Consider the following 27,865-nt stretch of genomic DNA (forward strand, 5'->3'; position numbering starts at 1 on the left):
TTCAAAAACTGGGAGCAAAGATAAACAGAAGGGTTCCTCTTGTCAGAAGAGACCGCAAGCAGGAGACTTGTTTTCGGCATCAGAGGCTGGGTCTTCTTTTTTGTGTGAATCCTTTTCAAACTGGATTAGAGCCTGCTAACATAACAAGATGTCCTGGGATGACAAAACGCTCAAAGTCAACCTCTCTTTTGGTCACACGTTCACAGGCTGAGCCAGAGGCTGACACTAGCTGAACACCTCAATTCCTGGCAAAGGACGGCTCCTCTTTTCGTCACGAGGGTCTCTAAGTCCTCTGTTTGCCCTGTCCCCAACTGCTGACTAAGGTGGACAGATCTTGGCCAGCAGCACAGAGGAAAACAAGCTTTGTAACCGACTCAAGAAAGTCAGAAAAGGGGCGAGGTGAGGATGCCTTCCGTTGTGCATAAAGGTGAAGCCCTCCATGATAACATCCAGCCCACTACTGTGTCAAACCTTCAAAAACATACACCAGAAAAGCGTACAGAGCAGAGATCTCAGCAGGACCTGGCTGGACCTCTCAACACTCTGTTCAAAGACGCAGTGGCTTCAGCCCACACGGAGACCCCAAGGTCCCAAGCCTGTTAAGCGGGGAAGCGAGAGGGATGGCCTTCAAGCGAGACACGCTCCCTCTCAGGGCTCTCGTGATGCTACAAGCCCGTTTGGTGGAGTGGTCAGGAGTGCGGACTTCTAATCTGGCATGCCAGGTTCGATTCTGCGCTCCCCCACATGCAACCAGCTGGGTGACCTTGGGCTCGCCACAGCACTGATAAAGCTGTTCTGACCAAGCAGTGATATCAGGGCTCTCTCAGCCTCACCCACCTCACAGGGTGTCTGTTGTGGGGAGAGGAAGGGAAGGCAATTGGAAGCTGCTTTGAGCCTCCTTCGGGTAGAGAAAAGCGGCATGTAAGAACCAATCTTCTTCTTCTTATGCTTCTCCTGGAGACCTCTGCTGGCCAGGGCTGTATCATGGGATGCGTTTGCCAAGCACACCAAGGAAAGGAGCTGATTTATACCTAAACAGATTGTGACACTCGCTCTGAGGCTCAGGAAATTGATGGGAGGCCATGGCAGACATATCCCTGACTCTGCCCCCAAAGTGGACTTTCCCCCACCTCTCATATTTTGAATAAGGGCCCATTTTATGGAGCCACAGAGGACACTCCAGCGACATCACTACCATCCCAAACAACATGCTCCTGGAAGCTTTTGCTTGCCCCGAAATGCTCCAGCTGGCCCTAGTGAATTTGAAAGAGAACATTGCAACCACGGTTCTCTAACCACGGTGTTGTCTCGCCTGCCCTGGGCACCTCAACAGGTGTTCAGAAGCTGTCTCATTGCTGCCTCTCACAAGCATTTGAAATCTACTTCCACAGATGAACAAATATCTTTTATACCTTCAACATTAAAAGTACCGAAAAGGGAGCTTTGGCAGATTGCCATAAGCAAAGGCTGCCCACCACTCCGGGTTCCATATCTACAGACATCAAGAAAAGCCCCCCTCTCCAACCCCCCCCCCCCCCCACATTCAGGATTCTCCCAGCTGCTCAGCCATCCTGGCTTAACAGGCGGGCTACTGATTTCTCTGCCCAGCACAGGGGGATTATTCTTGCCCACCTTCTGTGCAAGGAATTCGGGAAAGGGAGCCCTCAAGAAGCAGAGCTCGATGGGGGGGGGGGGGTCAAAGGGAGAGTGAGGAGGGCCAGTCTGCCAGCTCAGGAAGGCAGCTTGGCAACGCTCAGTGGCAAAATGCCACCAGCTTTTTTCAAATTGTTATTTAAGGCTCAATAAACACAGACGGGTGATTTCTGTGGGCACGGACCATATGCCGTTTATAGAACACAGCGAAAGCAAAAGATCCACACTGCGCCAGACTCCCACTTGCGACACCGTACGGGAGACGTCAGCCGGCCCTCCAACTGTCCACGGCGGCACCCCAAGCCCCTGTCTTTCCACGCTGCCCATCTCCAGGCCTTCGGGGGCAGAAAGCAAAAGCAAGGGGGGGGGATCTGCTGGAACTTCCTGATGTAAAGCTGAAGCCGCAAAGCCCGGCCCCCGCCAAGGAGTTTTCATGCAGGGTCAGGCGCAGGAGGGATCCATAAGCTCGGGGCAGGGATCTGGGGATTTCCAGCCAACCTAATGAAGTATGAGAGGAGAAAGACCTGGGTTCAAATCCTCATTTAGCCATGGATTCATCCCAGTGCCTTGTATATTACTCCCTCTCAGCACGGCCTACCTTGCAGGGTCGTCGCACAGCCAAGAGACAGGAGGGAAACAATGGCGTATTTAATCTGAGCTCCACACATGGGGAGTCCAGCACGGGAAGGATGAAAGGCAAACCAGGGCAGCTGATGCAGGCCTATCTCACAGGGTTGTTGTGAGGCCCCAAAAGGGAAGCCACGCAGGCTGCCCCAGCTTCCTTTGGAGAATGACAATTCAACGGCCCTTCTCTGCATGGACAAACGGCTAAAGGCAGTTTCCCCTCTTCTTCCAATCCCACTTCGCAGGGTTGTTGTGAGGGCCAAACGGGGAGAGCCCTGCAGTTTCCCCCCTGCCTACCATGCCTTGCAGGATTGTTGCACGAGCAAAATAGGGAGAGAACTGCAATTTCCCCACTGGCTGCCCTACCTCGCAGGGCTGTTATGAGGGCAAAGTCGGGAGAACACTGCAATTTCCCCTTTGCCTGCCCTACCTCGCAGGGCTGTTGCTAGTGCAAAATATGGAGAGCTCTGCAGTTTCCCCTCTACTTGACCTACCTCGCAGGGCTGTGTCTGCCCTACCTCGCAGGGTTGTTGCGAGGGCGAAACAGAGAAAGCCCTGCGGTTTCCCCTCTTCCTGCCCTACCTCGCAGGGCTGTTGTGAGGGGCGACCAGAGCGAAGCTGCCGCGCAGCGCCCCTTTTCCTTCGGCGAGGGGTGGAAAGGGAGGGGCGAGGCGACCCCCGCCCTCCTCCGCGCGCACCCCCCTACCTGCCGTCCTTCCTTCCTTCCTCCTCCTCGCGCTCCCTCAGCAGCCTCCGCTCACGCAGCCGCCATCTTGAGAGGCCGCCAAGCCACATCCGGGGACAGCGCCGCCCGTCGCCATGGCAACAGAGGCTACCCCCCCCCGGCGCCGGAGAGGGGCGGGGCTGGCGCGACCGGAAGGAGAGAACCCCGCGCCCTCGTTGGCCGAAGCCGGGGGATTGACGGACCGGAAGGAGGGGCGGGGCGGCTCCGGCCATTGCCGCGGATCGACGAGGAGGCGTGGCTTCCCCTGCGCCTGGGAAGCGGGGGCGGTGCTAGTGACTCGGTTGCCACCCTCAAGGTGGGACCGGGAGGCCACTGGTGTTTGCGATTATGTTGGATAAAATGGCAGCTTTCGAGGCCAGAGGTCCGTGGACCACAATAATTGATCAGTAATTGTAGTCCTTGGACATATAGAGAACTACAGTTTGGCCACCCTTGTGCTGTGGAAGGGTGGTATATAAATCTAAAACAAGGTGACCAGGTTTTAACATTGGTAAAGCAGGATATCATTGACCGGGGGGGGGTGTTCTTGATTAAATATTTGGTCTATATGGAGCAACAAAAAGTTTCACAAAACGCACAGAACACAAAATAGTATTGTAATATATATATTTTTTGTAATTTCAACGTAAATACAATTTGCCAGGTGCCCCCAGATGTCCCTCCAAAAGTGGGACAACCTGGTTGCCTTAATCTAAAATAAATAAATAAAAATAAATAAAATTACATTCCAACTTCCCTCCCCAAATTCCTCCCTCCTCTGGCTCCGTTCCAAAATTTCCTACTTGGCTACATATTTCACTTTATATTATTCTTATATTACTATATGATATGTTACATGATTCCTGTGTGCAACTTTGCCATACAATAAATAATATGAATTCCCAAATTTCGAGGAATTTCCCAACTCGGACGTCGCTTGTTTAAGTCAGAAGGGTGGTAACTAATTGCCCTTTTCAATGATCAGGTGCAAACTGCAACTTAGCAACAACAGTAGCATCGTAAACAACCATTAACTGTCAGCATAACAATAGCTAATGATGCTAAGACGGGACGGCTCCTTTAGTCCCACGTCCTTTATTGCAGGGGTAGTCAACCTGTGGTCCTCCACATGTCCATGGACTACAATTCCATGAGCCCCTGCCAGCGTTCGTTGGCAGGGGCTCATGGGAATTGTAGTTCATGGACATCTGGAGGACCACAGGTTGACTACCCCTGCTTTACTGCACGCAAATAGCACACTCTTCTTTAAAGCATTTTCTGTCCCTGTTTTCTGTTGTTTTTTTTCCTTTTTCCTTCCCACGATGCTGTCTTCCTGCTTCGCTGCATATTTTATATTATGTTTCCAGCGAGTCACTCTGCTATACTTGTAAGCCGCCGCAAGAGAGCAGCGGTATATAAATTATAAACATAAATTTGAAAATACAAATAATAATCATTACAACGATCTATACGCATAAAATCGCGACCATATTCCCTGAAAAAATGCTTGAAAGACTCCTATTGGTGGAATCTCCCCCACTCGGGGCCAATGGCTGCGCCTGCTCAGGATTCCGCCCCCCACCCCCTTTAGGGAGCCTCTGTCAGCCCCTGACTGAGGGGCGGGACGTGTTTCCAAGAGCAACGCAGGGGAGTCTTTTCTTTGGAGGGGGGGGAAGCTATCCCCTTCTGCCTAACTGCTGGCTGACAGGGAGGCCACGGAAAAGCCCCTTCCCACTTAAAATACTGCGGTGGCCGGCCTCACTGCTGGAGGGAAGACGCAGCCAAGCCATGCATGTCTCTTCTCCGCAACTCTCTGAACATGAGAGGCCTACTGCACAAGGTTGTTGTGCAGATGAAACTAGATTCTGTTGCAGTTCTTTTGCCTTCATCTGCACAACAACCCTGTGCAGTAGGCCTCACGTGTTTCATCTCCACAACAATCTGTGAGGGAAGCCTCAAATGTTTCTTTTGCGCAACAGGCCTGTCCACCCTCCAAAGCAGCCGTTTCTGCTTGGGGGGCTGATCTTTATAGTCCAGGAGATCTCCAGGCCCCACCTGGAGGTTGGCTACCCCTGGGTTGGAAGCATTCCATGAAAGGGGGGCCTCAAAAGGGAATCAATCATCCCTCCGCAGCCACCCAAGCAGCTACATAGTGCCCCCCCCAGCCTATTTCAGCTCAAGCAAACACTGCAGAGAGGCAGTAAGGTGGCCAGATTGGTGCATGTTCTGGAATTCAGCACTCCCTACATGTGCATAAACCTGACTTGGCTCAGGACTGTTGTGCACAGAGAGACCTCCTCTTAGCGTTGCCAGCTTCCAAGTGAGCCACTAAACCCGCACCAAACCATGAGCTAGCGCCCGCTGTATCACAGCACGCAGGTGGACTTTACTGCTAGCAACAATAATATTATTAAGTGGCTGCAGAGAGCAGGCACGCCCCCTGGTGCAGCAACCAAGAGAAGCAAAGCAGGTGGGGGACACAATCCACACGCCCTGCCCTCCTCTCCCCCTACCTGATTACTCAACTGCCCCCCCCCCGAAGTATGTAGATTCTCTGTGCATGAAAGGTCATTTAGGTTGCTCCTTTTTGTACTTTCCCCAGTTCGACTTTTGTCCTTTATGACGGTGGTCCCCAACCACCAGGCCGCGGCTCCCTCTCCCTGCCCCCCCCCCGCAGAAGAAACTTCCCAGGCTGCAAGCTTGCGGTCCGGCAAGCTTCTTACTGTGGGAAGGGGGGGGGAGAGAAGCAGGGCCATGCACGCGCAATGCGCATGCGAGGCCGAAAACGCACATGTGCAGCACTTTCGAGGGGAAGTGCCGTGCATGCGCATTTTCAGCTGCACATGGCGTGTGCACGCATACACGGCATGCGCGGCCAGGCAATTGCCCTCCCTGCTGCCGCCGGTCACTGCTTTATGAGACAGGACAACCAGAAACAACTGTGCAGCTACGGCATTATCTGTCCTGGCTGAGAAACCCTGCCTGAGAACGGCTGGAGCTCTGATGTCACAGAGACCGCCACTGAGTTGCTAGTCTGAAAGATGCTTCTGGCATCTTGTTGATGCAAGACACCAGCAATTTCTTTATCTCTCCTATGGATTCCTTTTTTTTTTAGGGGGGGGGTTAAGTCACTGCTATTTTAGTTGCCACCAAGTCACCGCTGGTGGCCCGGAGGGGATTTCAAGGCATGAGACACTCAGAGGGGATTTGGCCTCCCCTGCCTCCGCGTAGCAACCCTGGGCGTTCCCTGCAGTCTGTTGTGCATGTTCTGACCAAGCACCAGAAGCTGCTTAGCTTCTGGGATTTGACAAAATTGCCTTCTCCTGATCCATACAGGTGAGGGAACCTTCAAAATACCAAAGAATAGAACAGGATAACAGGCAGCTGTGGACTAGAAAACAAATAAACAAATCAGCAGTTTAGAAGAAGAGCTAGGGGGTTGTACCCTGCCTGGAGGAGTCCTGAAGTGGCTGATAAACACCTTTCCCTCCCCACAACAGGCACCCTGTAAGGTAGTGTGGCTGAGAGAGCTCTAAGAGAACTGTTCTGAAAGCATAGCCCTAAGAGAAATGCGAGTGGTCACCCATTTGGCTGCATGTGGCAGAGTGGGGAAGCAAACCTGGTTCTCCAGACTAGAGTCTGCCACTCTTAACCACAACACCAACCCAGCTCTCAAGGAGGTGATGGAAGAGGAACACGCCCACCCTTTCCCCCTTTCTTACAAGACAGGGTCATGAAAACTCTCTACTACCCTTCGCCCAACTTCCTGCTTGCAGTGCCACAGCAGAGGGAAGAAAAAGCCCCCCCCCCCTCACCAACCTTGAAGGTGGTCAGGGAAATGTGTTGCTCCAAGACAGAACCCAACCCCCTCCGTGGCCACATATAACCTGGCCCTCTCCCCCGAAATAAGAAGAAAACATTTTGGCAAACTTTGCCTCCAGTCGTCTTCTTGAGGCTGAAAAGTTTTAATCCTCTCCAGCCAGTGTGCCCGGAAGCTCAGAAGCCTGACCCACGCAGACACACAAACACTCCCCCCCCGCCCCGGTGTCCTCATTTGGCCATCTGATGCTGGCATACGTCTCGGTGGGCCTCCTGGTGGCCTCCAGGTTTGGTCCCTGGGCAACTGTTATGAAACAAGTTATGAAGCTGTTGGTGTTTTCTCCGCCCTCTTGTCCTGGGACAGGGAGACCGCAAAATCCCCCTGCAGGATCACTCGGGAAGGGAGCAGAAATATGGGGGACAGGCCAAGGCAGTGATCGTCCTTCCTCAAAAGTCACCCGCATTGTCAGGACCAGGGGAAAAGCGGGGTCTTCCCAGGCAGGGCTAGAGCCAGGCTGGCAGGCCAAGTCGCTCCTTGATCAGCCAAAGGCCATCCACAACGGTCCCATTCTGAAAGGGAAACACAGAACATCCAGGATTAGGGGAACCCCTAAAGGACCCCCAAGACCTGGCAGAAGACACTTTTGGACAAACGCAAGGGATGGGGCTGGGCGAGCAATCTCAGAGTAGAAACTTTTAAGGGGCTTGGGGGGAGGGAAGGAAGCCATGGAGGGCGGTGGGCTATAAATGAAATAAATTGTTGTCCAGTCCCCTCAGATCCCAGAAGCTAAGCAGGGTCAGTCCTTGGAAGGGAGCCCCCCCCAGGGAGGCTCTGCAGAGGAAGGGGAGAGCCAACCCCCTCTGCTCCTCCCTGGCCTTGGGAGCCCCTTGCTGGGGGGGCCATAAGTGGGAAGCTAAGCAGGGTCAGTCCTTGGGAGGGAGACCCCCAGGAAGGCTCTGCAGGGGAAGGGGAGAGCCAACCCCCTCTGCTCCTCCCTGGCCTTGGGAGCCCCTTGCTGGGGAGGGGGGCTAAGTGGGAAGCTAAGCAGGGTCAGTCCTTGGGAGGGAGACCTCAGGAAGGCTCTGCAGGGGAAGGGGAGAGCCCACCCCCTCTGCTCCTCCCTGGCCTTGGGAGCCCCTTGCTGGGGGGGGGGCCTAAGTGGGAAGCTAAGCAGGGTCAGTCCTTGGGAGGGAGACCCCCAGGAAGGCTCTGCAGGGGAAGGGGAGAGCCAGCCCCCTCTGCCCCTCCCTGGCCTTGGGAGCCCCTTGCTGGGGAGGGGGGCTAAGTGGGAAGCTAAGCAGGGTCAGTCCTTGGAAGGGAGACCCCCAGGAAGGCTCTGCAGGGGAAGGGGAGAGCCCACCCCCTCTGCTCCTCCCTGGCCTTGGGAGCCCCTTGCTGGGGGGGGGGCCCTAAGTGGGAAGCTAAGCAGGGTCAGTCCTTGGGAGGGAGACCCCCAGGAAGGCTCTGCAGGGGAAGGGGAGAGCCCACCCCCTCTGCCCCTCCCTGGCCTTGGGAGCCCCATGCTGGGGGGGCCCTAAGTGGGAAGCTAAGCAGGGTCAGTCCTTGGAAGGGAGACCCCCAGGAAGGCTCTGCAGAGGAAGGGGAGAGCCCACCCCCTCTGCCCCTCCCTGGCCTTGGGAGCCCCATGCTGGGGGGGCCCTAAGTGGGAAGCTAAGCAGGGTCAGTCCTTGGAAGGGAGACCCCCAGGAAGGCTCTGCAGGGGAAGGGGAGAGCCAACCCCCTCTGCTCCTCCCTGGCCTTGGGAGCCCCTTGCTGGGGGGGGGGCTAAGTGGGAAGCTAAGCAGGGTCAGTCCTTGGGAGGGAGATCCCCAGGAAGGCTCTGCAGAGGAAGGGGAGAGCCAGCCCCTTCTGCTCCTCCCTGGCCTTGGGAGCCCTTTGCTGGGGGGGGGATGCTAAGTGGGAAGCTAAGCAGGGTCAGTCCTTGGGAGGGAGACCCCCAGGAAGGCTCTGCAGAGGAAGGGGAGAGCCAGCCCATTCTGCTCCTCCCTGGCCTTGGGAGCCCCTTGCTGGGGGGTCCCTAAGTGGGAAGCTAAGCAGGGTCAGTCCTTGGGAGGGAGACCCCCAGGAAGGCTCTGCAGGGGAAGGGGAGAGCCAGCCCCTTCTGCCCCTCCCTGGCCTTGGGAGCCCCATGCTGGGGGGGCCCTAAGTGGGAAGCTAAGCAGGGTCAGTCATTGGGAGGGAGACCCCAGGAAGGCTCTGCAGGGGAAGGGGAGAGCCCATCCCCTCTGCTCCTCCCTGGCCTGGGAATCTCCTTGCTGGGCTCAGCTCCTACCTGGTCATCTGACACTTGCTCCAGCCAGAGGTGGGTCCGGTTGACGATCTGCAGGCGAGCGTATCCATAGTCCTCAATCCGCACTGCGCTCCAGCCTCGTGGCTCAGGGACAAAGGGGTCCAGCCGTTCTCGACAGCCCTGCACGGGGGGGGGAGGGGGGGATTGGATCCTGAGTCTTGGCCCCCTGCAGGGTTTCCTCAAGGACTGGGCCATGGGCACAGATACCTCCTCCAGCTTCCTTTTCTTCCCAGTTGGGAAGCAGAGGCAGCCCCCCTCCCCAGTGTATCAATGCCAGCTCCGACGAAAATAGGAACTCTGTCTATGCTCAGAGGCACCCTCAAACTACTTACCTGCCAAAGAAAGGGAATCTTTATTTTTTATTTCTTTTCCCCGCAAGGGGACACGGGGCAGTTTACAGTAATAATAATGCAATTAAAACCAGCACCCCATCTTCTCCCCTCTTAACTCCTCTCCCGTACACCAGACTGGGTGGAAAGGGGAGAGCCAAGGGGAAGGAGGGAGGCCCAAGGAATCCCACCCACCCTTGAAAATAGCATTCTTTCTTCCTTTTTCATTCGTTCTTTCATTCATTCTCTTTCTATACCGCCCTCCAACGAGGCTCAGGACGGCAGTGGCCATGAAGATTTTTTTAATGTACTGATAACTGGAGTTTTTAGATTATGACTCCTTGTGTTTTTTTTATAATGCTTTATTTCTGCTGTAAATCCCCTTGCGAACGGTGGTTCATAATTGTTCCAAGTAAAGAAAGTAAACAAGATCTCTCACTTACGGCTGACCCCGTGATGATGTGGACTGGGGCGCCAGGATTAGTATACGGGGCCTCTGTGCTGCCGTTATAAACCTGGATGCAAAAGGAAGGTCACGTGTGAGGGGAGCAGAGACACTGGGGATGCCGGTTCTGGGTTGGGAAATTCCTGCAGTTTCAGAGGGTGGAGGCTGGGGGTATAATGCCGTAGCGCCCACCTCCCAGAGCAGACATTTTCTCCTGGGTGAACGGATGTGTCTAATCCGGAGAGCAGCTGTTAATCCAGGAGATCTCCAGCCAAGACCTGAAAGTTGGTTACCCGGATGGGCAGGAATACCCTCAAAGGCAGAAGGACTTTGTGGGGCGGGGGGGGGGGGGTTGATAGAGTTTAAATATACAAAGCCGAGTAGAGCCCCAGCTGCTTAAAGAGCAAAACGGTTATGTTAAGAGGAGAGACTCCTGTCTAACTGTTCATTCTGTCTGTTCTGGAGGCAAGCAGGGAGGAAGTGTGCTCAAAGGAGCAGGAAGTCTCCAATGAACCTCAGGACTCTGGAAGAAAGGATTTGAAAAGAACATCAAGGAGTTCCAGATTCATCTATGCCAGGGGTAGTCAAACTGCGGCCCTCCAGATGTCCATGGACTCCAATTCCCAGGAGCCCCTGCCAGCATTCGCTGGCAGGGGCTCCTGGGAATTGGAGTCCATGGACATCTGGAGGGCCGCAGTTTGACTACCCCTGATCTATGCTAAACAGACACATCCTCTGATGCCCCCTACACGATATTCCTAGGATCCTTTTGAATCAGGTACGGCAGTGGTCCCCAACCTGCGGGCCGCGGCCCGGCGCCGGGCCGCAAAGGCCATGGCGCCGGGCCGCGGCTTCCTCTTCCCGCCCACCCCCCCGCAGTAAAAAACTTCCCAGGCCGCAAGCTTGCGGCCCGGGAAGGTACTTACTGCGGGGGGGCGGGGAGGGAATCAGGGCCGGGCCGCGCCCGTGCAGGCCGCGCCCGCTCGGCCCGATCCGCGGGCGCGGCCCGCGGGTGCGGCCCGATCCGTGGGTGCGGCCGGGCGCGGCTCGCGGGTGCGGCCCACGGGCGCGGCCGGGCGCGGCCCGCGGGCGCGGCCCGATCCGCGGGTGCGGCTCGCGGGTGCGGCCCGAAGCATGGGCGTGGCCCGCGCGGGCGCGGTCCGAAGCATGGGCGTGGCCCGCGCGGGCGCGGTCCCTGCGGGCGCGACCCAATGCCCTGCCGGTCCCCAGCCTAATAAAGGTTGGGGACCACTGAGGTACGGGACAAACCCTGCCTATTCTGTCGCAGAGAAATCCCCCCCTGGTCCCCCAGGACATGGTCCACTGCACCAGGGCTGGCCAGGCCACCACACAGAAAAGACAGGGCTGTGGATCAGGGCCACATCCTCACTCTAAGGAGCCTGGAAGGGGCAATTCCACCCCATCCTTCTTTTCTCCCAGCCTCTGCAAATTCCACACGTTCCCAGGCCCTGAGGCAGCTTGGAAGGGGGAGGCCCTGCCAAGCCACTGTTTGTGGGATCCACCCTCCCTCATACTGGAGAGATTTTGGGACCCCTTCCTTTGGAAGCTCCCGCGGTTCTGTCAAGTCCGGAATCACCTTGTAGTCGTAGACCGGCCAGAGTCTCTCGTAGGAGTGTTCGTGTGCCCACAATTCTAGATCCACCCCTAGAAGGGAGAGAAGGCACTTTCAGAACTGCACTTCTGCCCAGTCGCTCAAGTTCTTTTCTCTCGGCCATACCAGCCCCGCACACCAAGGCAGAGTTCACAGGGTGGATCTGGTCAGCTTGCGTCTTCGGAATGTATTTTATTAGAGTGTGGAATCTGGTCTGATGTGAGAGAAAGGTCTTTGTCCTCTGAACATGCCAGGTAGCAGTTTTTCCTTGCATACGAGGACTGGAGTATTACCTAAGCAGACTCTACTATGCGGATCGCCTGTAACAAGAGCCAGCCCTCTATCTGCAGAAGCCTTTACAGTGCAGGGAGGGAGGGAGAGTTAATAGAATCACAGAATCAGAATTGGAAGGGACCTCCAGGGTCATCTAGTCCAACCCTCTGCACAATGCAGGAACTCACAACTACCTGCCTAACTACAGTGACCCCAATTTCATGCCCAAGTGATCCCTCCAGAATTCAGCCTGGCCAGGAGGGAATTCACTTAACCATCCCGTTAGGCTTGAGCGCTTCGGCTCTGGCAGATGTAGAACAGTCCCGCAGGGCCTGCAAAAGGGAGCTCCCCCACCAGGCATTTGGTTGAGGTCAACCAACAACTTCCACCGGGCTCTTGACCCTCCCTCCCATGAAAATCACTGCCTGATTCGTCCAACTCATGGGGCCGTCAGTATGATGTAGTTGAACTGATGTTCTAACCATTGTTGTATTGTTATTACTGTATCGGTACCGTTTATAACTACTGAGTTATCTGTACTGTTTAGGTTTTATGTAAACCGCCCTGAGCCTCAGGGGAGGGCGGTATATAAATATAATAAATAAATAAAACAGAAATCCCGTTTGCCTTTTTTGTCACCGAGTCGCCCTGCTGCCTCGTGTTCCGTGGGCCCCAGCAAAGCCAGAGACCAGCCTCATGCTTCTGAAGCAGTGAAACTCTCTGCTTCCTCCCAGAAACCCGCAAACGTACCGTATTTATAGAATAAGTCCTCCAGGCCGTATCTGTGGGGGTCAAGCCCTCGACGAATCTAGAAAGAACAAGCCACAATTCTCCACAACTTGTGTTTTGCTCCATCCACCACCCCGCACTTAAAGCCGCCATTTGAGCATCGGACTAATCTGGGAAGCCTCATTTGTGCCATGGACACTTCCTGGGGGAACTCGGGTTGGTCATGCTCTCTTCACCTAACCTACCTCACAGGGGTGTTGTGAGGATAAAAGAGAGGAAAAGGCAGGGGGGATGTCAGCGGCTTTGGGTCCCCATTGGGGTAAAAGGCAGCACATACATAAAGTAAATGAACCAAATAAATATACATTCCACAGCTGCCGATTGTGGGGCAGGACACAGAATTCACCTTCCCAAGAATCTCAGGATTTAGAGAATTTAAAGACTGACCCCCCCCCCTCTTGTCTGCTCAACTCAACTGGCTCAAGCAAACATTAAAGGTTGCTTGACTGGCACAGATTATTTCGTAAACAACTACAAATGGCACAACCCTGGGACTTTTGCTCTCTCTGCGCGGCAGACCTTGAACTGACCTTGAACCCCCCCCCCTCCCCTTGCACTCACAATGCTCTCGTGCCGCGTACAGTCGTCCCGGTCATTGTTGGAGCAGTACATGGGCCGGTGCCCCATAGTGACGATCCAGGGGCGTTCCTTGCGCCTCTCGGGCCGGTTTGCCGCCTACCATAAGAGGGAGAAGGGAGGGCAATGAGACGACCCCATTCCATTGGGAAACTGCGCCCCCCCCCCCCGCACACACTCCCTCCCCAAGCCATCTCCATCTTTGGAAATGTTTAAGCAGAGGCTGGAGAGCCCTCTGAAGGAGAGGCTGATTCTGTGAAGGGTCAAGCGGGTGGCAGGGGACAGTGGAGGAGCGATTGGGATGTGACTGTCCTGCATAGTGCAGGGGGTTGGACTAGATGACCCATGAGGGCCCTTCCAACTCTAGGATTCTGTGATTCTAAGCCGATCCTCACCTGCAGGTCTTCCACTAGCCACGCAAACTGCTCTTCCACCAGCTGCTGGCCGTACTCCAAGTAGAAATAGACCTCCGTGGAAAAGGAGACGATGTGAGCAGGGCCGACGTCCCAGCTGGGAGGGAGGGAGGGAGGGAGGAGGCAGTGGGTGAGCCGGGGGAAGTGACTGAGCGAGTAGCAGGAAGAGAAACCGAGGCACCTGCGCAGGAAGCTGCCTTAGGCTGGATCAGGCCATCGGTCCATCATGGCTGGAACAGCCTCCTCAAACCGCCAGTGGTTCTTTCACGTCATCTACTCCCTGGGCACTCAATAAGATTTTGGAGGGGAGGCCAAGTAGGGTCCTTCTGGGTTAGCACTTGGGTGGGAGACCCCTGAGGACGTCCACGGTCACTACGCAGAGGCCACCCACCCGTGCCTTGAACTGAACGGTCCTGGGGTCTGCAAGAGCTGGTGTGAAGCATTACGGCCCTGATCCGGATCGTGTTGGATCTCGGAGGCTAAGCAGGGCCGGCCTGGATTGGTACTTGGATTGGAATCTGCCAAGGAATCCCAGGTTGGCTACACACACAGAGGCATTCTGCACACAAAGCCAGAGCGACGACCAAGGCGAGCCAGAGGAAGGGGTTCCGTTCACGGGGACTCACCTGTACCAGAGGCCCTCCGTGCCGCCTGGCATGCTGAAGCGTGCCCGGTAGTTGGAGAAGTTGCTGGAGAAGGAAGAAAGTGGGTCACGGGGAACCTGATGAAGGCAGCACCATGTCGGCTGATGCCCCTCCTCGCAGGCCAGGACGAGGGGCCCTTCTCCACGCGGCCCCCGCTCCATGGGAGCCCGAGGGCCTCCGTTCGCACCCAGCCCACCCAGGACTCACAAGCGTTGCTCGTGGTTCCCCGGGCAGGTCATGTAGGGCACCAGTGCAGCCACGGGCTCAATTTTCCTCATGAACTCATCTCCCACCAGAGCGTTGTCCTGCAAGGGAAGCACAGGGAGCGTGTTGGGGGTGGATGGGATCCTGACGCCCAGGAGGAAAGCCACAGAAATGACCGGAGGTACATTTTCCCCTTGCAGTTTTGATGGAAATGAAAAAGTTCGAAGCCCAAGAGGGTGCAAAGTTACGCTTGAAAAAGGAAGCATCCAACCCCTGCTGAACCCTCAAAATGCACATTCCCCAACTGTGCAGGGTAGAGTGCCTGGCCACGGGGCTCCAGGTGCCTATTTTTGGCACGCCAAATCCTCACACTTGTTTGCAAGGTTCAGTGTTTTGCTTTCCACCGGCTTTGCATGAGATTTTCGAGGACTCCTCATCAGGAAAGCCTCTGCCCACAGAGAGCGGAAAGTCCTGAATGTTTGTCTTACCTTTTGCTTTGCTGTAATTCTAATATACAGTGGAGGAACTTTTCAATTAGCCCTCCGTTACACAGGTTTAAAGGCCACGCTGATAAGCGGTTAGCTTTATAATCTTCTATCGGACCGGAACCCTCATGCCCAAGACTCTGGGAACAGACTGTCAATAGCTTTGCATAATTTCTTTTTTCCTCTTCCTTTAATTTCGTGATCTTTAGTTCATACTATTTCATACTAACCATACTATTGGCGTTTGGTTAGCTGGGCATGCAATTCGTAACAAATGCCTAAGGAAGGATTTTCAGCTTGCTTTGAAATCTGAGCTCAGCCTGGGGCGTGGAGTGAAGAAGATTTGAGGGGAGGTTTATCTCAATCTGCTGCCTCTGGAGACCCCAGCCTGAGGCGGCTCACAACCGGTTAAATCATTACAGACAAACAATAAACTTAGCAGGGTCCTAAGGAGAATTCTCCCTCTGCCAAAGCCCCCAAGACTACCCTGAGGCTAGAGAAAGGTCAGCAAAACAGCTTCCCCAGAAGAAACCCTACAAGCTAGAAATGCCTTTTCGGCAAGAGCAGAAGTCAGAACAGCCGAACTCACAGGAGGAAAGAGCCAGAGTTCAGCTTCACCTTAAAGACTATCAAAAGCTGTGGCAGGGGAGGAGATCTCGTGAGTTGCTGTGCCCTTCTGCAAAATGCGAGGAGAGGAGGAAATGCTGCTCTTTTTCAAAGTTTTGGGTCTCCTGGACACAGGGTGCAGAATTAGCTGCTCTTCTCAGCTCCAAGCACGGTCAGCGGACGTGCCAAAGAGGGTCAGATTCTCTCATTCTCTCTCTCTCTCACACACACACACACACACACACTCACACACCACGGACACGTTTTTCCATCACAGGCGCATGCAATTTTCCGCTCTCATTCGCCTGCTGCAGTTTGCAAAGCACAGGATCCCAGATCACCAACCCCAGAGGGAAGGGGAGACCTTTTACCGTATCCAGGTCGTAGGCAAAGTCTCCTGCCAAGAGAAAGGATCACGCTCAGACCCAAAAGTGAGAACGGTGGCCAGGGGTGGGGAGTTACTCTGACTGCCAACATTGGCCCAGGGTACGGAGTGACCCACAAGTCCACAGGCAAAGGGGCCTGAGTCTCGCCCCCATCCCAAGACAAAACCCTGGCCCCATTCGTACCAACGTGCAGGATCAGGTCGTACAGGCCCATCTCCGTGTCGTGCCGCAGGCGAGGCAGGGACTGGGGGTTCTGCTGGCCCATGTCCCCGAAGACGGCAAAGCGGGGGCTCCAGTCGCTGCCGCCCCCCAAGGCCTGGAAACTGAAGGGGCGGCTCCAGCTCCCTGGGCTTCCACAGCGGTAGGCTGCAAGGGAGAGAGGGGAAACTCAAGAGCCCCTAGAGCTGCAAACCCCACGCTCGGAGGACTGGCCTTCCCAGCCCCCAAACCTGTGGGGCAGGAGAGACATTTCAGGGCCCGGCCCAGCATAGACTACTCAAAAGCCATTTCTGCTCAGCCAGTTATCCAAAACGAGTTTTCCATCCTGGGGGAATTGAGTTCCCTAAACAACACTGCATAATGCAGGGGGTTGGACTAGATGACCCATGAGGTCCCTTCCAACTCTATGATTCTAGGAACACTCCAAGTCCGCCCCGCAGATGTCACAGATTTAAGGCACACCAAGCAGAAGGCACACCAAGCAGATCTTCAGGAGATGCTAATGAAGGGAGCGTTGAGTCTCCAAAGGTGAATAGCTGGCTGTTCTCTGTTGTTCTTGAATCCAGCTGCTCCATGGCAGACTGCCTGTGGGTGACACCCTCCTATACAGAGCCCAGCTGACAGTGGTTCTTCTCCCCCCCCCCCGCGATCTCATTTGCTACCCACAATATAGGGATATTGAGGTAGGGGTGAGGTAGGCTCAGCAAAGGGGTGAGGGCAGCCCCACTGCCCCCATGGTGCATCCCAAAGAGCTCCCAACAGCCAGCCTCTTACCGTATCGGCGTCCCGATAGGAGGCCAGTCAAGACGACCCGGTGGATGTACATGGTGCGGTGCTGTTTGCCCCCATCCACAAACTTTGTGGCACGCCCTCGGGCCCAGAGAGTGAAGGCTCCCGGGGGATCTGGACCGAACTCCACAAGAGAGTCTGCTTGGCCAAAGGTTGTCCAGGTGACTGTCATGGAGGAGGGGTCTCCTGTGGGAAGGAGGGAAATCTCACAATGTTCTCTATCAAGAGATCCCTTAATAAGTTGAAGTTGGTCCTTAAATATAAAGCATGTATTCATGACCATTGCTTGTTAATTTGTTAATATCGATGTTGAACAACCCTTAATTTTACCTTTGTATTTTCCTTGAAAAAGCTGTAAGGCAAAACGCGTTGGGACTTGTGTGAAATAATAAAAGAATTACTGAAGAGAGAAGACTCTATATAAGTCCAATTTGATATTTTATTGCCGTATTGGTTTCCTAGTGCGTCTATATTTCTCAAGGAACAAGCCACGTCAGACTAACCTCATCTCCTTTTTTGAGAAAGTGACTCCCTTGCTAGATCAGGGGAATGCTGTGGAAATCGCTTGTTTTGATTTAAGTAAGGCTTTTGATCAGGTTCCACATGATATTCTTGTTGATAAGTGGGTAAAATGTGGTCTGGATACTATTACTGTTAGGTGGACCAAGAACTGGCCGACAGATCACACCCAAAGGGAGTTCGTCATCTTCCTGGAGAGGAATGACAAGTGGAGAGCTTCAGGGGTCCCTCCTGGGCCCTGGGTTGTTCAATGTATTCATAAATGATTTGGATGAAGGAATAGAGGGGGTCCTTGAGAAATCTGCAGATTAGACTAAACTGAGAGAGGTAGCAAAAAGGTAGCAAAAAGACCAGAAGACAGAATCAGGATACAGGATGATCTTGACAGGCTAGAAAACTGGGCTAAAAAAAATAAAACGAATTTCAATAGTGAATAGGAAATATTGGATAGGAAAATCCAAATCCAAATCCTTGGCAGTAGTAGTGTGAAAAGGATCTGGGGGTCTTAACAGACCAGACACTGAACACGAGTCAGCAGTGTAACTTAGTAGCTAAAAAGGCAAACGAGATTTTGGGCTGTATTAAGAGAAGTATCGTGTCCAGATCGCACAAGGTGATGTTACCGCTCTACTCAGCTCTGGCTAGACCTCACTTGGAGTCCTGGGTTCAGTTTTGGGCACCACAATTGAAGGAAGATGTAGAGAAACTGGATGTCCAGAGGAGGGCTACGAAGATGGTGGAGGGATCATTAGGGCATGAAATTGGGGCCAGGTGGTTGTGAGTTCCAGCATTATGCTGGGGGTTGGACTACATGACCCTCAAGGATCCTTCAAAATCTATGATTATACGATTCTGTGAAAAAGGAAACCAGGCTGACAAAGGCCATGGTGACCGGACACAAACAGAATGGACACTGGCCAGAACACTGCATGGCTGAGGGAGGCAGTGCGGGATCGGGCATCATGGCGATGGCTGTGCCATGGGATCCCCAAGAGCTGGGCGAGACTGAATGGCTGACAGCAACAACAACAAAAAAACTATAATAACCAGGGCATTAGCCCATTTGAGGGATGAATGTCCACACAGAGTCTTGATTGTGCATAAGTACGTCTTATTATAACGGAGTAGCAAACTGTGTATTGCATGGTTTTGAAGACTTAATTTGTTATCAAAACATTTTTTAATGTTTCCTTTTTTAAAGGGCATTTTATTTGTTTGTTTATTTACTGAATTTCGATACGGCCCTCCCATAAGGCTCAGGGCGGCTTACATAAAACGTCATGAGTATACGTCAAGATCTAGTGATAGTAACGTAACAGTGGTTCCAAAATTGAGCATAACAATAAGAACCTCTTGTGGCGCAGAGTGGTAAGGCAGCCGTCTGAAAGCTCTGCCCATGAGGCTGGGAGTTCACTCCCAGCAGCCGGCTCAAGGTTGACTCAGCCTTCCATCCTTCCGAGATCGGTAAAATGAGTACCCAGCTTGCTGCTGGGGGGTAAACGGTAATGACTGGGGAAGGCACTGGCAAACCACCCCATATTGAGTCTGCCATGAAAACGCTGGAGGGCGTCACCCCAAGGGTCAGATATGACTCGCATGGCTCAGATCATGGAGTCTTTGTTGAGTCAGTGGCCCCAACCAAACGCCTGGTGGAGGAGCTCCCTTTTGCAGGCCCTGAGGAATTGTGTTAGTTCAGGCAGAGCTCTGATCTCTTCTGGGAGCTCGTTCCATCAGGTGGGGGCCAGGACCGAAAAGGCTCTGGCCCTGGCTGAGGTCTGGAATGCTTCTCCCATTGAGAGGAAGAGGCTGCTCATTTACTGGAGGGGGCCAATTATTATGTCTGGTGTTTTTAGGAGTCATGATGGACATGGGTCTAGTGTGCAAGTGGTTGGCCTCATTGCTGTTAGCATCCTGTCCACTTCAGCTAATGAGAGTCATCTGAAGTAACTCAGGGCCTTTCCACACACCATAAATTTAATGTGATACTTACTCCCCGAAGACGCTATATTGCACACACTCTGCATGACGTCGCCAACCTCCCATATCCAGCTATGAAACTTCACGCTAAATCCGCAATCTTAAAGTACAAGTTGGTGAATCCCCAAAAGTGGATTAACCAACCTAAAAAGTGCTACCCCCAGTGGACAACCAGCACACTACATGCCAAAGAAATGTATGGAGGCAAAGAAGCGTTATCTCTGCCTCCAATGTCCTGCTCTCACACCCACCTCCATCTCCTTTCTCCCGGGAATGGGATTTTTTTTTTTTTAAGCAAACTGCCTGGAGCAACAAATAGGCTTAGAAGCATGCAGGCAAAGCCAAAAATATTTTTTCCCAAAGCTTTCACACAAAGCATGGCTCTCTACAGTTTCCCCCCACACACCAAAATCAGGAACGAGATTATTTAAAGATTCAAGACTCGTGATTCCATAAGGGGTGGTGTTTAAATGGAGAACTATTTTTTAAAAATTGGCGGGCATCGCAGGACCTTTAAAAGAAATAGAAAGGGGATTGGCTGCCTGGCTTGACTGACAGGCGAAAGACAGTTGTGTATAAACCCCATTGCTCTCTTCTGCCATTTCCAGCAGCTCGCAAAAAGGCAGCAGACTACAGCGAGACGGCAAGAAGGTGAGGAATGGCCAGAGGCACAATATTAATAGCACTATGCCATTCAGCTGGCGTAACATATTTTTTGCGTTGTGCGGAAGTGACTCCAGAGACAGCCAAGGGGCCTCTAGTTCACTTTCTGTGTCCAAGGTTGGAGGGAGTTCACGGCGGAGACTTGGGATTTTTGGAAGAGACTTGTTTTGAAGATAATTGAGAAAGGCAAGACTGAAATGGAGAGTTACCAGAGACCTATTTTATCCTTTTTTAATCACAATGCTATTGCATCATTACCTATGAAGGCGTTTTGTGTGGCCTTTCTCTGCCTAGGACCCTGGAGAGCCACTGCCCGTCTGAGCAGATGCTGACTGTGACAGACCAACAATCAATCTAAGGCATCTCTGTCTTTTCAAGTGGCTCAGAAGTACATCCAGCAGAACCTGGTCTGCGGATGGGAGAAACTCACCTGGGTAGGACAGGTGCACCTGCTCAGGGTCAACGCTAGGGGGCGCTTCAGTCTGCAGCTGAGGGAGCCACAGGCAGACAAAACAGGCCAGTCCTCGGAGGTCCTGCATGGCTCCTGCCAGAGCAGGGCTGGAGTTGGCTCAGGCAGAAGTCCAGCAAAGTCCCAGGCAGGTACACACCAATCCGCCAGGTAGGCAGGGGCTGAGGAAGGCAAAAGCAGAGAGGATTTGCGGCGACAACAGTCAAAATAGTGAGCATCGGAAGGGATGCGTAGTTTTCATAGTTGGATCAGGAACTTCCTGGCACTTTGCTAATAACCTCCTCCTGTTTGGCTCCACTGGAGCCTTCCTGCTCCTTGGAGCGCACTTCCTCCCTGCTTGCCTTCAGAAGAAAAGTTAGTCAGTTAGACTGTTAGGACTCTCTCTCTCCTTTCTCTTGACACTGTTGTTTCTGTTCTCAATAAAGCTGGCAAGCCACACCTTCTCTGCCCAGAAGCAGCTGGCAAGCTACACCTTCTCTGCCCAGAAACATAATGGAGCTCTGTGCAGCCAAGTATGCGGGGGGGGGGGCTTCTTGAGCAAGGGGGCTTCCCTGGCATCTGGCTCTCAGAAAGAGCTGCCCCAGGATCATCCCATGTCCCAGCCTGGGAGGCCTCTGTGGGGCACAGGGGGCCATTCTGGGCTGGACAAGGCAGGAGTCGATGTCCATGCATAGGTCAGCCTCCTCCAAAGACCTGTGATCTTCTGTCTCCTGCTGAGGGTAAAAGCTGTGGGTGGGTGTGTGGGGGGGGGGGACCTCTCCCAGGAAACCTGCCCGGGATGGGGGGTGGAACCCTCTCCCTCCTCTGCGGTGCCAACGTACCTCTCCCACAGAAAGAGCAGCCTGGCTTCTTGTGGTGGCCAAGATGCCAGCTCTGCTGAAGGCGTGGAGGCTCCGGAGCTCTCAGGCGCACAGGAGGCTTCCCTCTCCGCGTCTCTGCACGAATCCCTGCTCTGCTCCGAGCTTAGAGATTTCGCATGGATCATTAGCTGTTGCGGGCCTCAGTTCGCTTCAGCAGGGTGCTTGCTGAGGTCGCTTTGTTTTCACAGAAGGAGCCTACACCGCAAGCGAAAACACTCCCGTTCCGTGGCTGCTCCCGCGCGCTCTTTGCGTTTCCAGGGGGGCCAAGGGTGCGGGAGGCCGCCACACCTTCCTTCCCCCGTCCCCCCCTTCCCGGTGCTGCCTGGCACGGCCTCAAAGCCCTCCCGGGGCGCCCTTTGCCCGGCCTTTCCCCACCAGCCTCCGCCCAGGGAGCGAGTGGGTCATGGCGCCGCGTCTCGGCAGGAGTCGCTGTTCCGAGGCCGCGCCCTTCCCATCCCTGGTTTTTTTGGGGGGGGGGGCTGTCGCCTGCCTCGAAAGAGGGGGGACGGTCCGCGCGCCCCCTTCTCCGCTCGGGGCAGGGACCTTCCTCTCCCCCGTCCAAGGGCAAGGCAAGGGCCCCCCTGAGCAATCTAGTCGAGAGATCTCCAGGCTCCACCTGGAGGTTAGCAACGCCAATGCCTCGCCCTGTGTTTGCTCCCCCCTCCGCCGCCGCCAGCTCACTCGCCCGCGCCCCCCCCCCCGCCCGCCCGCAGGAAGGCCCAGAGTCTTGCCGAGCATGTGCAGAGCGCCCCCGTGGCTGACCTGGCCTGCCGCTCCGAGTCCGGCCCCGGCGAGGCCAAGCGGCTGCCGGCCCGGGAACTTCTGCAGGGCGGCTGCGGCGCTTCCGCTGGGCCAAGCACGTGTGCACGCAAACACGCGCGTCATCCCAGCAACTCCGCCCCCGGCTGGCCCGCCCGAGCTCTGCGCCTGCGCCCGCCCCTCCGGCCGGGGGCGCCCCTGGGGGTACCTCTCCCCTCCCCTCCCCTCCCCTCCCCTGCCCTCTCGCCAAGGCTCCGGGTCGGTGTCCGCCGGCTCCGGACCCCCCGGCGGGCTTAAGGGTTCCCGGGATCGCGGGGGGCGGGGGCGGTGGGGGGGCTCCAGAAGTGGACGCGTCCTCCCCGGGACCTCGCCCCCGTCCCGCCCCTCGCCCTCTCTGCAGGGCGCGGCTCTTTCCGGCTCCAGACGGACCAGACGGACCGCCGCCTCCTTCCGAGGGGGCTTAACCCTCACAACAGCCCTGCCAGGTAGAGCAAGGAACTCGAACCGGGGCCCCCCAGGCGAGGGACACAGGCGGCGGCCAGCCCCGAGGGCGGGGCACCCCTTGAATTGTGGGGTCTCAGAATGGGCGTGGCCAGAGGAGCAGGCGGCGAGATGCGAGGGGAGTCGTCCAGCAGCTGCCTCTTGCCCAAGCCCCCCCCCCCCCGCCAGGGGCCACTCCTTGGAGATCTTCAGCGGGGGGGGGGGGCGTTGACCAGGGGGGTTGACCAGTCTTCCCCCCCCCCTGCAGCCAACCGGGAGGGGCAGCCTATAAAACTGAAATACCTCTAAAGTCCAAGAGGCAAGAGTGTTGGGGGTTTACAGTTTTATGTCTGGTTCTGAAACAGAAAGTGTTTTCCAGCATTATTAAAAGCCGCCTCAGCCACGAGGGAAAGAGGGATATGGACGTTCTGGGAGGGCTCAGAGATGCTGCTTTGGAGGCAGAACGCTGCAGGTCCAATCCCTGGCCTGTCCAGTTGAAAAGGGCCGGGCTGGAGGGGATGTGAAAGGGCTGGGGGTGGGGGGGTCCCGAAGCGGCTTTCAGCTGCCACAACAGGCTCCCTGAGAGGCAGGTGGGGCGGAGAGAGCCCCGACAGAGCTGCTCTGTGAGAATGGGCTCAGGGTCCTAGCTGGCACCATATGGCAGAGTAGGGAATCAAACCCGGTTCTCCAGATGAGAGGCTGCCACTCTTGAGCACAACCCTTCGCTAGCTGCCAGCCCGAGACCTTGGAGAGCAGCTTCCAGCCTGAGCAGACAATTCTGACCTGGACGTGTAATAAATAAAGACCCCCTTCGGTGCCCAAGATGGCAGGCCAAGGGCGCTTCACCCCCCGGGATTCCTCTTTCAGACGCTGGCCTCCTGCCCCGTGGCCATGGGGCAGGCGGAGAGCCATAGAAGAGCGGGCACAGCCCCCCAGAACAGCCACGGAGTCCGGAGCCGGGGGGGCTTGGCCCTGCTGCCCGAGGAGCTTCTGGTCCTGATCCTGAGCTGGGTGCCGGGCCGGATCCTGGCCACCCGCGGCCGCCTGGTGTGCCGGCACTGGCGGGACCTGATCGACAGCCCCCTGCCCTGGAAGCTCCAGGCCGAGCGGGACCCCTCCAAGCTGGAGGGTCTTCGGTCTGCCCTCGAAGCGGCCCGTCGCTGCCCCCGCCTGGAGTGGGCCCGGGTGGGCGCCCTGCAGCCCTTCGCCAGGAACCTGATCAAGAATCCCCGTGGGGAAGGTGAGGCGGCCGGGCCGGGGGGATCCCACTCCTCTTCATGGAGGGACAGGACGGCACTGCTCTCTGGGGACTCGGGAGACCCTCCGTGGGGCATGTGCTGGGAGGCCCGGGTCGCTCTGCGTTCTGCTAAACTTGGGAAGGGGCTGCAGGGCAGAGGAGGGGGAGGGGAAGCAGCAGAGGGCCCTCTGAACGCGCCTCCCTGTTGCATCCACAGATCAATTTCTGCACTGGCAGGTCGGACATGGAGACGGCTGGTGTTTGGGGGACAAGTGAGTTCCTTTCGTAATTTGGGGTGAGGGTTGTGCGAATCGGCCTTTGCGCCTGTCACCCCCGTTCTTTGGGAAGCCAAGGGGGAATTCTGGAGGGGGGCATCCTCTGGAGGGCGGAGAGAACTGGGGGGGGGGGGAGAGATCCCGTTGTCCGTTCTCTGCCTGGCAGAAAAGACCATGGGAGGCAGGCAGGACTTGGTGAGGCCCCGCATCTTCTGCAGCCAGCAGGGTCTTCAAGGGAGTTGCATCCCAGCGCTCTAGCTGGGCAGCACTGCCGTTGTGTCCTGCGGAGCGTGCCCCTTTGTCCAGGGCCTTGCATTTAGCCATGGCTGCTAAATTCTCCAGTAGTGCCCAAGGGCCCAGGCAGATCACAAAGGTTTCTGTCTCCTTCCCCCCCTGCGAAAAAAAGCACCTGCTGGATGCTGCAGCTCGTGGACTTGGTGAAGGAAGGTTTGTGGGAAGACCTGCTGGACACCTGCCAGCCGGACATCTTCATCTCTGAGTGGTGAGTCTTCCTTCGCTCCTCCTCACCCAGAGTCCGAAATCAGATCGCTCACGGTTGGAAAATGTGCCAAATGCCCGCTGGGAGAGGGGACGTTTGGCCTCCGGAGCACAAATGGCCCCCGGCCGGGAAGCCTTCAGGTGGCCACAGAAAAGGAAAAAGAACTTAACCCAAGTAGGCGGTCAGAGCCAAAAAGGTTAAAAGAATATGAATGTGCAGCCAAAAAAGAGAGAAATGTTATCATGAAAAAGGACGTGTTTATTCCCAAGGAAGATTAAGAACAGTAAAAGGCCTGATTGTGCTTCAGCACTATTGCCTTAAGCAACATTTTAGAAGAAGAGGTGGTACCCCAGTCTTTACTAACCGAAGGAGTCCAAAAGCAGCAGACAGTTGCCTTCCCTTCCTCTCCCCACAACAGACACCATATGAAGTAGAGAGCTCTGACATTGCTGCTTGGTTAGAACAGAACTATCAGGACTGTGACTAGCCTAAGGTCAACCAGCTGGCTGCATGTGGAGGAGGAGGAGTGGGGAACTGAACCCAGCTCCCTAGATTTGAGGCCACCGCTCTTAACCACGACACCAAGCAAAGGAGGAGAGCTGTTTTTTTGTATCCCGCTTTTTACCCCCTGAAGGAAGTGGCTTCCAATCGCCTTTCCTTCCTCTCCCCACAACAGACACCCTGTGAGATAGAGAGCTCTGACATTACTGCTTGGTTAGAACAGAACTATCGGGACTGTGACTAGCTTATAGTCTCCCAGCTGGCTGCATGTGGAAGAGCGGGGAATCAAGCCCAGTTTGCCACATTAGAAGCTGCCGCTCTTAATGACACCATGCTGCACCCCAATTGTTCTCCTGGCCCCCGCAGGTGGGGCACCCACGAAAACTGCGGCTGCACCTACAACCTCTACATCACCCTCCTGGCAGGAGACAAAAACTCCGTCATCGCCAGGTTTGTCACCGAGGCGGACTCTGCGGAGGAGTGGGACATCCCCTTTCAACAGGTGCCCATTTTACTCTCAGCTCCTGGGGGTGCCTGAATTCCACTTGCCAGCAAGTGGGGCAGAGTGGGGATTCGAACTCGGGACACCCCCATCCTACTTCGGCTGTGACGCCACACCATTGCGTGCTTATTGCTGTGACGCCATCTTTCCCTTTCTTTCCACAGGCTTCCCACGTCTTCAGGGAATACGGCCCTGGCGTGCGCTACCTGCGGTTCCAGCACATTGGCAGCCGCCCGGGGGAGCAGCGCACGGAAGCCCACCTCACCAACTCCACCGTCCTGGTGAAACTCTCAGGGTAGACTCCGAGGAGGACCCTTCTCTGCTGGGTTAATGTAGAACCCGCCACTCTGAAAGGTCTGAAGACCACCCCCCGTTCCTTCTTCCCCAGGTGTATTTCAGAGAATGGACTGGCGGCTGTTTGCTTCGGACATCCCTCCGGAGGAGCTGAAGACAAGGAGGCGGGACCCTTCCGAGCCTGTAGGACAGGGGTCCCCGGTCTGTTTGAGCCTGTGGGCACCTTTGAAATTCCGACACTGCAGGGCAGGCACAGCCACGAAATGGCTACTGCAGGAGGCAGAGCCAGCTACAAAACAGCCACCATGGCTTACCTTCCGTGACATCGTAATAATCCTTGTGCCAAGATGGCGGCTGCTGCCATAGCAGCATTTTAAAAAATCTGAATCGACAAATCTCCGGTGGGCGGTCAGGAGGATTTGGGGTGACAGCGGCTGGAAGACGCAAGATCTGCAGGGTGCAGGGTTCGACAGCCCATGAAGGGTACCCGATCGTGGGCATTGGAGGAGATGTGTCGCTAGCATTGTTCGCTTAGGAGTTTCCTGGTGTTGTTCAAATAATCTCCTCCTGTGTATTTTGGCTGGCTCAAATGGATGCTTCCTGCTCCTTCGAGTGCACTTTTTCCCTGCTTGGCAACAGAAGAAAATTTAGTTAGTTAGACTGTTAGGACTATCTCTCTCTTCTCTCTTGACAACAGTTTGTTTAGATTCTCAATAAAGCTGTTCTTTAAGCAACTGGTGCCCCACACCTCCTTTGCATATTGAAGGCAGTCCAGGGGAAGTGCGGGCTCCTGGGCCCTCCCCACAGACCCACTTCCTTGATGAGGGTGTGACTTAAATCCCCCCCCAGCTCTGTCTTCAGGGTGGCTGCCAGCGTTTGCTGGCAGGGGCTCATGGGAATTGTAGTCCATGGACATCTGGAGGACCACAGGTTGACTACCCCTGTGTTAAGGGGCACAAAGCCCCACCTAGATGTTTAAAGATCCTCCCCCCTTCCTTCACTGCCTCCCATGGGAAAGGTGTCCAAATGTCCCCACTTCCATCTGCTGTGGGGCTTACTCCCCCCCACCCCAAATAAGCTGCCTCCGGAGCAATGCCAATTAACAGGTAGCTTGGGGGGAAATGGTGCTTGTGTGCAGCTTTCTTTTAAGTGTGCCCCTTCAGTCAATTATTCTGTGCCTTCGATTGCCTCCCCCACCATATAGTGTAATTTTAAAAAAAGACCCAGTTATAGCATGATGCTACTGCATTGTAATGCAAAAGACAGCTTTTTTTGGTTGAAATCGACAAGGTTCCCGGTCTCCCTGCATGAAATTGACCCAGAGCTCTGTTGAACCTTCAATCCTGCTGGAGGGGAAGAGGAGGGAGGTTGTGCTGTGCTTGTGCTACTTCAAAATCACATTGTAACGCAATTGTGATCAAAATATTTATAAAACACAATGGGGGAGGGGAGGGGAGGAGGGGGAAGGTGGGCAGAGACAACATCGGTCAGATCTCAGACTTCATCATTTGGGACTTTTGAGCTTCCACTTTAGGGAACTGCAATTCACTCCCAAGGGACGGGAATCCGGTTTTAGTGGCATTCCCACAATGCGCAGCAAACAGGAAGCACATTCGGTGCTGCACCTGAATCTCGATATTTTTGCAAACCGCACCAACCTCCACAGCAAGGTTAAAAAACAAAAAAACAGAAATCCAACAGGTGCAGCTTACCCCAGCAGCTTTCTGTCTACTAGGACAGAAAGGAGGCAGCCATCAGTAAGAACCTGAACAAAATATTAGAAACTCAGGGGCCTCCCTTAAGAACACCAGAAAAGCCATGTTAGATCAGGCCACTAGCCCATCCAGCCTGTCCCTTAGTGGCAAAATCCCAGGGGCCCTCAGGAGACCCACCAGCAGGGCCACAGCTCCAGAAACCCTCCCACCTCT

At 55.0% G+C, this 27,865-nt stretch overlaps 3 protein-coding genes across 6 annotated transcripts in view; 1 reads left to right on the plus strand and 2 right to left on the minus strand.

Moving 5' to 3' along the window:
- PAK4 (p21 (RAC1) activated kinase 4) overlaps positions 1-3,111 on the minus strand; it is a 66,986-nt gene extending 63,875 nt beyond the window's left edge. Inside the window, exon 1 of the mRNA XM_077318599.1 lies at positions 2,984-3,111. The gene's annotated coding sequence lies outside the window, so the exon portion shown is untranslated. The remainder of the gene's footprint in view (positions 1-2,983) is intronic.
- A 522-nt stretch (positions 3,112-3,633) lies between these two features.
- Positions 3,634-22,368, minus strand: ACP7 (acid phosphatase 7, tartrate resistant (putative)). Of its 2 annotated transcripts, none has more exons than XM_077318630.1 (15): positions 22,153-22,368; positions 21,352-21,492; positions 20,492-20,691; positions 16,888-17,088; positions 16,078-16,260; positions 15,880-15,905; positions 14,421-14,518; positions 14,196-14,258; positions 13,552-13,666; positions 13,142-13,255; positions 12,542-12,599; positions 11,504-11,571; positions 9,905-9,976; positions 9,115-9,252; positions 3,634-7,390 (listed from the first exon to the last, which is right to left on the minus strand). In XM_077318630.1, the coding sequence occupies exons 3-15, from the start codon at positions 20,598-20,600 to the stop codon at positions 7,325-7,327; spliced, it is 1,311 nt and encodes a 436-aa protein (XP_077174745.1). In that variant the 5' UTR covers positions 20,601-20,691; positions 21,352-21,492; positions 22,153-22,368; the 3' UTR covers positions 3,634-7,324. The 2 variants fall into 2 exon arrangements, with proteins under 2 accessions (XP_077174745.1, XP_077174746.1); XM_077318631.1 differs by having other exon boundaries at positions 21,352-21,585; positions 22,153-22,308.
- Positions 22,318-26,671, plus strand: LOC143828305 (F-box only protein 17-like). 3 transcript variants are annotated; one of them, XM_077318646.1, is made up of 6 exons: positions 22,318-22,634; positions 23,497-23,869; positions 24,084-24,138; positions 24,548-24,643; positions 25,567-25,643; positions 25,808-26,671. In XM_077318646.1, exons 2-6 carry the CDS (start codon positions 23,521-23,523, stop codon positions 25,972-25,974), a joined length of 744 nt encoding a protein of 247 aa, XP_077174761.1. In that variant the 5' UTR covers positions 22,318-22,634; positions 23,497-23,520; the 3' UTR covers positions 25,975-26,671. The 3 variants fall into 3 exon arrangements, with proteins under 3 accessions (XP_077174761.1, XP_077174759.1, XP_077174760.1); XM_077318644.1 differs by having other exon boundaries at positions 22,323-22,634; positions 25,508-25,643; XM_077318645.1 differs by lacking the exon at positions 22,318-22,634 and having other exon boundaries at positions 23,160-23,869; positions 25,508-25,643.
- Positions 26,672-27,865: the final 1,194 nt, after the last annotated feature.

This window comes from Paroedura picta, unplaced genomic scaffold (genome assembly GCF_049243985.1).
Source record: "Paroedura picta isolate Pp20150507F unplaced genomic scaffold, Ppicta_v3.0 Ppicta_v3_sca21, whole genome shotgun sequence".
Lineage (NCBI taxonomy): Eukaryota > Metazoa > Chordata > Lepidosauria > Squamata > Gekkonidae > Paroedura > Paroedura picta.